The sequence below is a fragment of the Cariama cristata genome, unplaced genomic scaffold (genome assembly GCF_000690535.1).
Source record: "Cariama cristata isolate BGI_N322 unplaced genomic scaffold, ASM69053v1 scaffold6411, whole genome shotgun sequence".
Classification (NCBI taxonomy): Eukaryota; Metazoa; Chordata; class Aves; order Cariamiformes; family Cariamidae; genus Cariama; species Cariama cristata.
In genome coordinates this window covers 17,105-27,168 of record NW_009597439.1, presented here as the reverse complement: position 1 = coordinate 27,168, position 10,064 = coordinate 17,105, and the positions used below count along the sequence as shown (strand labels likewise).

Sequence of the window (10,064 nt, the reverse complement as noted above, 5' to 3'; positions counted from 1 at the left end):
GATAGGGATGCTGGGAGCTGCCCTCAGACGGGTCTTTGTGGCAGGTGGAACCACGGTGGCTAACGGGGACCTTCTCGACCTGCCTGTTGCGGTCATGCTGAAGGCAACACCAGGCAGCGGACAGTGTTTGCCTCAGCTTTTGGCACTGTCTTCCATAGCTTCCTCGTAGATGAGATGAGAAAGTCAGGGTTAGGTAAGTGAACAGTGAGGTGGGTTGAAAACTGGCTGAATGGAGGGCTATGACCTGTGGCACAAAGTCCAGCTGGAGGCCAGTCACTGGTGGTGCATCCCGAGGGTGGGTACTGGGGACAGTTCTGTTTATAATGACCTGGACGATGGGACAGAGTGCACCCTCAGCAAGTTTGCAATTGGTGCAGAGCTGGGAGGAGCGGCTGGTAACACCGAAGGGTCATGCTGCCGTCCTGACGGACCTGGACAGGCTGGAGAGATGGGCTGAGAGGGACCTTGTGCGGTTCGGCAAGGAGAACTGCCGAGTCCTGTCCCTGGGGAGGATGAACCCCAGGCACCAGGACACACCAGGGCTACCCTGGTCAACACCAAGCTGACCACGAGCCAGCAACGTGCCCTTGCGGCAAAGGTGGCCAACAGTGTCCTGGGCTGCGTTAGGAGGAGTATCACCGCGGGTCGAGGGAGGGGATCCTTCCCCTCTGCTCGGCACTACTGAGGCCACACCTGCAGTGCAATGGCCGGTGTTTTGACTGCTAGCCCAGGCTGGCGTGCATGGCCAGACAAGGAGATGAACCCTAGTCCCCCTCAAACAACCTGCCTGTCATTTTCCAGATCTGTAGACCATGCTCAGGCTCTCCATCCCACTGCCTGAGGAACAAACACACCTCAAATGAGCCACTTTGTCCTTGTCACTGTTCTCCCCATTCAACCCAGACCTTATGCTGATGGATTTTAACCTGGCTGACAGTGCAGCTGGCTTTGTGGCTGATAGCAAGCGTCTAGCAGGACTCCAGCCATCCAGAAACCTGAACCAAGCTCTGTCTGCACCAGGGGAAGGAGCAAGCCACCATCAGAAAGCAGCTCACAGCAAGGGTGAGTTCCAGAGCTCAAGGTGAAGTGGACTCAAGGATGGGGCTGGTGGGGGCACACGTGGAGGGAGGCAGGCACCGGGATGCTCTTGAAGAGGTGAAGGGCTGCATCCAGGACAAAGGAGTGCTGCAGGTTAGGTGCCCTCAGGGGAGCAGGGAGAGAAGCAGGCGATGGTGCTGTGTCCCCTATCTCCTGATTTATCTTCCCTTGGCTCCTGCCCCTGATGCTGGACCCATAGCCCCTGCATGCTCATGGCATCTCATTTTTTTCTTCAGGAAATAAAAGCACTTTCCAGGAGGATGTCCCTGACCGCTTGGTGAGTAGGGGTACCTCTCTGGCCTAGGGGAGGGCAGCCCAGGGAGACGCTGCTGGGCAGGGGACTCCCAGGGGCCAGCTCCCCACAAGGTTCCAGCAAACCCCATCCCTGTTGCCAGTAAATGGGGGCGGAGGCAGTCCTGCTGGGGTGCTGACACTGCTTCCTTCCCTGGTCCAGCAGTGAGGGGAAGGGGTTTTGGGGCTGGTTTAGCCAGACGGGCACTGCACACACTTGACGGGGTTGCTGTGCCATGGCAGGTGGAAGACCTTGATGCAGTCCTCTGGAAGATGATGGCAATGAGTGAGCTCCAGAGCCAGGGATTCACCCAGACAGACCAGGCCCCTCAACAATCCAGCAAGAGAGGTTAGTGCCCAGCTCCCAACGGGTCCGAGGACCCAACCCATCACTGACCGGCAAAGAGGCCATGGCAAGCAGGAGCTGAGCTTGGGGTGGAGGATGCTCATGACTTGGGGTGAAGGGTGCCCATGGTGTGGACTAAGGCATGCGGCTCCCAGGCTGTGCTCCTGGAACGGACTTCAAAGCCGAAAGAGAGCCTGACAGAAGAGATGGACATCTCTCTTCTTTTAAGCTTTTCACCTGTATGCAAGCACTGCTGCAGCCACTCACATGCATGTCTTTTCCTTTTTCTCTCAGCTTGCTTCTGGAAATACTGTGTCACCAAATAAGGGGTACAGGAGGAGCTCTGCCCGCTGCCTGCCTGCCAGCTCGCTCCCTGCCACTGCTGTCCCAGTGCCTTCCAGCCGGCCTGTCCACTCGTGACCCCACACCTTGCTGTGTGCTGGTTTGCACAGAGTTTTGAGAGGTCTTTGGTCCCTTGTGGGGAAAAGGGGAGAGGGTTCGCAGCAGAGGAGGGGTGTCATGGGGTAGGGGGAGAGCCCCATGAGGATCCGGGGTAGAGGACAGTGTTTCTCCCATCCCAGTGGACCTCCAGGACCCATGGCAAAGCAGAGCTGCCACTGTGGCCTGGCAGGGACATGCTGGCTGCCAGCAGGAGCTGAATAAACCCCTCGCACTGGAGCAGCGTCCTGTGGTTACTCCATCCCCACAGTGTGTGGGGTCCCGCATTCTCCCACTGCTGCGTGCGTGGCGTGGGCAGTGCATGTGCCCAGGGGGGACATCTCTCCTCCAGGCAGGGCAGGAGCTGCCACAGGCATCCCAGTGATCCATGGCAGCAGAGACTGGGGGCTACAGCTTCATTTATGCTAAATCTCAAGAGGGTTTCCACTGCAGGGAAACCCCCTGCAGCACCCTCCATGCCCAGTGGCCTTGGCCCATGTGCTGACTGTACACAAGCAAGGCATATTAAAATATAGTTTATTGCTGTTCTCAGTTTAAAAAAACCCAAACTCATTAATAACAAAAACAGTCCCCAAACCCAGTGCTATCAGAGGCAGGCTTGCAAGGACACACCTTTTAGTGCAAAGAGGGAAGTGGCAGTGAGGGGCGGGAGGGGGTCTGCCGTTGCCGTGTCCCCACGAGACCCACCACGCTCACTGTACAGTATTTTTTTGTCTGCGGGGCTGGCTGGGGAGGGCTGGCTGAGTTCATAGGCACTGGCAGAAGCCCTTGGGGGAGCTGGAGGTATTGGATGGGGGAGGATGGGATGTCATGGCTGTGGAGAGCAGCTTTGACTCCTCTTGTGTCAGTGACACTGGACGGGAAGGCACAAGGCTGAGCCAGGGCACACCGAAGCTGCCCGTGTATCTCCTACAGACACAGCACTTTGCAAAGCAGCTTTTGCCTGCTCTCTTAGGCTGTCCAGTACTGGGGTGTGGAAACCAGATGGATGCCCTACCCCATGACTCCGTCTCCCAGTCAGGCACTTGAAGTATCGGTGGGGACTGGGAGCGGGTGGTGAAGCTGGAGCTGCACATGGCAGCATCTCCTGCAGTGCCCTGCAAGGCAGGAACAGGTTTCTTAGCTCACAGGAGCCAGGCGGGACCTTGCAGCCAGCAGCACGTGGCCCCAGGTGCTGGCACACATGGGAGGGATGCCCTGATCCTCAGCCCTCCATCCTCAGCCCTTTGCAAGTCCCCGTACCCCTCCTTCCCTCCAACTGCAGGTCCTGGCACTTTCACGCCAAGCATAATCCCCAGCATCTTCCTGCTCCCATGTCCTAAGGGGGAGTTAGACGCACATTACAGCTCTCTAGCAGTGAGAACAATTTGTCACTGCAATAAACTACCGGGGGCAGAGCCTTTCGGTGTCTTCAGATGGAGCCTGGATGCCTTGGTGGAAGAGAGGGCTTGCCCAAATGCAGGCTGCAAGGTGCTGTGCAGAAGGGCAACCAGGCAAATTCAAACAGCTCCAGCCCAGGTGATGTGCTGAGGTCCCGGGACACCCCTTCCCGAGCGTACAGGGTGTCTGGGACCACACGGGGCTGGCAGAGCAGATGCCAGCTCCAGCAGCGGATGGGGAGGCAGGGCTGGCCCAGCCGTTTCGGGGTGGGGGGGTGTCTCATCTCTTCCACCAAAATGCCGCTGCACAAGGCTAGCACTCGGCTTTTCCCATGACGTGTGGTCACAGGCCATGAGACCCATTTTCGGGGAGCAGGGATGCAGTTGCCACTGTAGCCACACAGGGACTGGTCCATACACGCGATCACCACTGACAGCACATGGGGGCTGCAGCCAGCCGACGGAGGAGGAGGAGGAGGAGGAGGAGGAGGGAGTGGCGATGGGCTGTGAAGCAAGGCACTATTTCTGCAAGGCGGGGGGTAGCGATGCCGTAAACCCCCTCCAGTCCCTCCTTTGGCTGGGATTTGTTTGCATCAGGACTGTGGAGGTGGAGGGCTCGGCCAGGAGCAGTGCCGCTGGCGCACACCACAGTGGGGTTAGGTCATCTTCCTGGCAACGCTGGCGTAGGTGTGCTCTATCTCCTCGTCCGCGGGACACGTGTGGCTGAACTCATCGCAGGCATAGGCGTTGTTGAGGTAGCGCCAGACGCCCGTCATGTCCTCTGGGATCTCGAAGTCGCGGTACTTTTTGGCTGCAATCTAGAGAAGAGAGGAGGAGGAGGCTGAGACTTCCCAGACCTTAGGAAGATTCGCTCTCTGGCTTGGCGGGGGACAAACACAGGACCCCCAGCCCCCTGTTTGCATCACCCCACTCTGTCACCCCCTCTTGGAGCGGGTGCCTCCGCCCTGGCCCTGGGAGCCGGTGCCATTACCTTGATAATATGCAGTTTGGGCAGCAGGTTGCAATCAGCCAACGTCAGGTGGTCTCCATCCAGGAATTTCCTCTTGGAGACAGTGATGTCCTCCATGCTGTCCTGGTCAATCTCCTCGGGGAGAGGAGTGTTCAGGTAGACATCCAGCCGGTGAAACTCCCGCAGCAGGGCCTTCTCAAAATCTGGGTGGTCAGGGAAACAAGTGCACTTAGCCTGGTGCCCTGGCTCCCAGCACAGCCCAGGGCTGTGCCGGGGGGGCTGAGCCTCTCCCAGGTTTTGTACACAGGGACAAAGCCCTCAGGGCCACACCGGTGGTGCACAGCACTGGGCCCTGAACAGAGTCTGTCCTCCCGGGGGACCCCAGCAGCACCACCCCACGCTGCCCTCCAGGACCCGCTCCCTGCAGCACCCGCACACAGGGCCATTAGCCCGGAGCAGCACAGGACTGCCTTCACCCCTCCTCCTCACCGCTCCTCCACTTGCCAAGGAGGATTTGGCGGGGAAGGCAGCAGGAACCCCAACCTGTTGGCAGGATTTGCCAGCAGACAAAAGCATCTCTCCTCCTGCCAACAGCGTGGCGGTTCACAGGCCCACAGCCCCCACCCGCATTTCTTACTGATATTTGCTTCCTTGCGTGGGTTCTTGATGTACGCCGAGAACTTGGCAAAGATGTCACTCCCCACATCGAAGGACTCCTTGTACTTGGGGCTCAGGTGTGGATACCTTTAAAGAGACACTCGTGTCAGTGCAGGCAAGGATGGAGGCAGAGCTTCAGCTGCGTGGTCCTCAGCTGCATTATTTCATGGGCCGTGGTGCCCAGGGCTGGTACTGGAGGATGCAGGTGATGTTCAGCTGGTTGTGGGAGAATGGTGATGCTTTAAATTACTGCAGCTGCCACCCTGGGATCTGTATTATCTTGGGTGTTTGCTAGGGGAAAATCACAGTGCAGAAATTCCACGGTTTGGGGATGCTGATGGCAGCAGAGCCATGGAGCAAAGCTCTGCCTGCAGGCAGCTCTGGCCCAGCCCGGAGGATGTTTGCTGGCACAGGAGGGGTCTGGGGAAGCCAGAAGCTCCCATGACTTCCTCAGGAACAGTCTCTTGTTTGCTGATGCATTCCAGGGCGCGCTGCAAGGGCAGACATATCCGAGGAGGCAGATGACGAATGCATTTGAAGCTTCCTCTTTTGCAGGCAGTGGGAGGGCTTACGGCCATGCAGGGCATGGGGCAGGCTGCTTGGTGGGCTGCGGGCAGTGCCCCGCATGAGCCCAGGGGGCCACCCCCCCCCCCAGGAGCCCTTTGGGCCAGCTGCGCTGCTGCATTCAAGCAAGGGCATTTACTTTTGCTCAGCTGAGCGCACTGGATACGAGCGGGCAAAGGGGGGGTCTCACGTTCCCCCTCTGCCTCAACACCAACTGCCACAGCCAGCTGCAAAACCACCAGCTCCCGGGGGGTCCCCGCACCTGCAGGGACCTCCCTGCACTCCCCCTCTCCCCCCCAGCCCTACCTGCGCCAAGGGAACGGTGCATTTCCTCCCACTGTTTTCCATCCTAGCCCGTCCCTGTCCCCTTGCAGACCAACCCGCCGCCTTCCCCGGGGGTCACAGCCCCTTGACATCGCAACCCCTGGCCCTGCAGAGCACGGCTCGGGGTGCTGGGTGGGGAGCCAGCCCCCTCCATGAGCTGCTCTCAGGCACCTCCTAGCACCCTGCCTCGGTTTCCCAATCTGCCGAGCACTACGCAATGCTGCAGCGTGCATGCTGGGACCCGAAAAGGGAAGGAGCGAGCTTGCAATTACGTGGGTGGGCCCAGGGTCTGCTCCAGGAACTCCTCGATCTTAATGAAGTCTGTTTTCAGCTCCTTGTTGAACAGCAAGAAGGGTGGGTTGGTGCCTGGCGCTAAATCTTTCAACTCTTCAGGTTTCCTGCAGTGGAGAAAATAAGTGGGCTCAGAGCCTGCAACCTGGCTGTACCCACCAGCCTCCCCGGGGCGAGCGGACAAGGCTGAGGTGGGCGTGTGGGAGGGGGCGCCGGACCGGCAGCATCCCCACTTGCATGCTCTGCTGGGTTTGGGGGGCTGGGAAGTGCCCCCCAGCCCCCTGGTCTGCCCTGTGGTGCCTCAGACTCATACCCGCATCCAGCCGGACAGGGGGTCCCTGTGCCGTGCAGGTGTTGGCACACGGCTGGAGTTCCGTGCTGGCACACCCCACTGCACCCCACGGCGTGATGGGCAGTGTGGGGGCAGGGACTGTCACCCCTGTCCCTCTCGCAGTGTCACGCTGGCTGCGGTGTGGAGGGAGGGAGGGAGGAAAGTGCTGGCAGGGGGAGCTGAGCCAGGGGTCTCTCGCCCCGCTGCTGGCACAGAGCTGGGCTGTGGTGCCATCTCACCTGGTCATGTCCACTGTGGTGACATTGAACTTGACCCCTTTGAGCCACAGCACCATGAAGAGGCGCTGGCAGAAGGGGCAGTTTCCGATGTTTTCTCCATCCAGACCAGCCTGCCAGGAAAGCAGAGAAAAGAGGATTTAACCCATGGGCTGGGCTCACCCAGCCCAGATGGGATGCCTGGAGGTGGAGAGCCACCAGAACCAGTCTCGGGAGGAAGGCACACGGAGTGCTTGGCCCGGTGCCCCAGCATTGCATACTGCAGGGAGCACCTCCCAGCACCAGGGGTTCACCTGTAGGATCCTCTCCCTGAGCTGTGGCCCTGCTGCCAATGGAAAGCATCGCAGAGCATCCTCAGGATGCCCGGAGTCAGATCCTTCCCAGAACTGTGAGATAAAGCTAGGAGGAAGAGGAGAAGGAGGCAGGGGAAGGAGGTGGAGGGTGATGGATGGGGAGGAAGGGAGGGTCCGCTTGGCTGGGAGGCGAGGCTGGAAAGGGCGGCGAGAAGGGAAATGTACTCATGTTTGCCAGGAAAAGAGCAGTTTGTTTTCATGTGCTGTTAGGGTCTGCCTCCAGTTTTGTATGCATTTAACGAACCCTGGCATGACTTCCCGGGCTGATGATGGCCAAGAACCACTCAAGCAGCCTCCTCGTCTCAGGGAGGAGAAGGGACTGGGGGCAGCAGGGCGGTGCAGAGGTGGATTTGTGCTGGCATTCCACTCAGCATTGGTGGGGAACGGAGCCACGTGTCAGCTCCTAAAGCTTCAATCATATGCAGACAGTCCCTTTTGACCCTTCTGCATGGACACAGCCGCGGCGTCTCAGCACTCAGGGGGCTGCTCTGTGACCAGGATGGGGTCAAACAGCAGTGGGGACATGGGGAAAGTGAGGAGCTTTGACAACCTGCCTGAGTCCCACCAGGACTCCCTCATCAGGATCTCACCCAGGTGATTCCCATTCAGCAATCACAAGGGAAAGCAGCAGCAGGTGGAGTGAAGCCCATTTCCTTGCTATGTAGCAGCTGAAAATACCCTTTGCAAAAAGGACTGAAAGTCCTTATGAGGCGTTTGGTCCAGAGGAATGGGGCAGGTTCCCCCCAGCGCATGAGAACTGGCAGAGATGCTGCTCAGAAAGGGAAGTGGCGCCGTGGTACGAGAGGTAAAATGGCTCACAGGAAACCGGTTCCTCAGCTGCAGACGAACCGTGGTCCTTCGGCATATGTGGCCATCCTGCCGCTGCAGGGAGGAGCAGCACGGCTTCTGCCAGCTCCTTCACGGAGGGATGCTGCTCCCATGGAGTGGCTTGTATTGGCACATGAGCCCCAGTGGGACAGCTCATGCCCCATGGCTCTGCGCTAAGCCTTGATATCAGCTGGTGAGCTGAAGTCCAGAGGATAAGCAGGAGGGCGATGAGATTTGGGAGGATTTGGTGGTGCAGAAGTCAAGTAGCAGCAATAACATCCAGGGTGGGAAGCTGGAAGCGGCTCCAGAGCTCACACCTCACTGGGGCCCCAAAGACGGGATGGCTGAGGATGCTTCATTAGCAGAAGATGCAGAGATCTGTGCCTGGCTCTCCTGGGCTGGAGGCAAGTGCTACGAGTCACCTGTCTGTATCTATGGGTCCCCAGAAACCTGTGGACTCTGGAGTGCTCAGCTTCTCCAGGAGAGATATACCAGCCTCAAACTCGCCCTAAGGGAGACAGTAATCTAATCAAAACAAAACCCTGACACTCCAAGTGGTCAGCTGGAGGTGATGGTCTGCTTTTCCACTATGCCAACACCTTTCAGTCCTTCCAGAGAAATGATAATTACTTTTAACCAATGTTTCCTGTGCCCAGCTGTCATGAAATGATGCTCCTGAGAAAGGAAATGGGAACTGAGAAATGTATTGATTGTCTGGGATATACCCAGAAGTGAAGCTGAATTCACACATGAGGCTTTTTGCTGGCTATTAATAAGAAATGCTTCTGGGTAGCTGCCACTCAGGAGTGTCCCATGTCACCTTGTGACAGATAAGGCTTCTTTGGTAACAGATAAAATTGTGTATCAGATGTCCTGTGAGGGAGCTGGAGGGGAGAGTCAGAAAACAGCCACGAGGGCTACCTGCTGGCATGAGAGCGGGGGATCTTTGCTCCCCTTCCCCTCTCCATCGTTGCTGGCACCTACAAGCCAAAACTAATGCCATCCTTTGGATCATCTCCAACGCCAACAGCTCAGAAGGTGCTTTTGCGGCTACCCAGCACGAGGACCGACGCTTTCCTCTGCTTTCCTGAGATGGCCCTTGCTGGTGGCAAGGGAGAGGGCAGCTGCGCTCCCCTTTGCTTTCCTTGCTCAGCACAAGGCTGGGAGTGAGAGGGCTTAACTGCAATTCATCTTGTTGGCCCCACGGGAGCTGTCATGCTGAGCCAAGGCAGCAAGTGGCTCTTTTGCGGCTACCCAGCACGAGGACCGACGCTTTCCTCTGCTTTCCTGAGATGGCCCTTGCTGGTGGCAAGGGAGAGGGCAGCTGCGCTCCCCTTTGCTTTCCTTGCTCAGCACAAGGCTGGGAGTGAGAGGGCTTAACTGCAATTCATCTTGTTGGCCCCACGGGAGCTGTCATGCTGAGCCAAGGCAGCAAGTGGCTCTGGTGGAGTCGCAGGAGGGGCAATGGTGGTGCTGGAGGGGACGGCTGGGGAGGTGGGATGTCCCTCGCTGGGGCTGCTCGGGGCTCAGGCTGTGCTTGCCTGCTTCAGGCTTCTCTGTCCTTGTCTTGTAGCTCCAGCCTCTGAGCAGCTCAGGCTGGTTTTCCCCCTTGTCATTTAAAAATAGAGAGTTGGGGAATTTTGGACCAGAGTGAAAAGAAAATCAGGATGGACTGTGCAGGGAAAAAAGATTAAGCCAGGCCCATCCTAGGATGCTTGGAGCCAAATCTTTATCTGGAGGAAGCAGAGGGCAGTTCCACCAGTGCTCAGCTGCTGGCAGGGCAGGGGCCACCGGGTTCTGGCATGGCCCTGCTGGCACCCATGCGGCCATGGGGAGAGCCCTCCAGGAGCCAGGGGAGTTCGGAAAGGGGTTTGGGGAGACTCACAGCCACACCCCCTCCCTCCCCAGCAAAAGCCAAGCAGCATGGCGGGGAGAGC

At 58.3% G+C, this 10,064-nt stretch overlaps 1 protein-coding gene across 1 annotated transcript; it reads right to left on the bottom strand.

Moving 5' to 3' along the window:
• Nucleotides 1-4,229: 4,229 nt before the first annotated feature.
• On the bottom strand, nt 4,230-7,086 carry CLIC2 (chloride intracellular channel 2; the record flags this gene model as incomplete). The annotated part of the gene is made up of 5 exons (XM_009708876.1): nt 4,230-4,391; nt 4,565-4,746; nt 5,181-5,287; nt 6,361-6,486; nt 6,950-7,086. Coding segments are annotated over 5 exons (714 nt in total), but the record flags the coding sequence as incomplete, so codon positions are not given.
• Nucleotides 7,087-10,064: the final 2,978 nt, after the last annotated feature.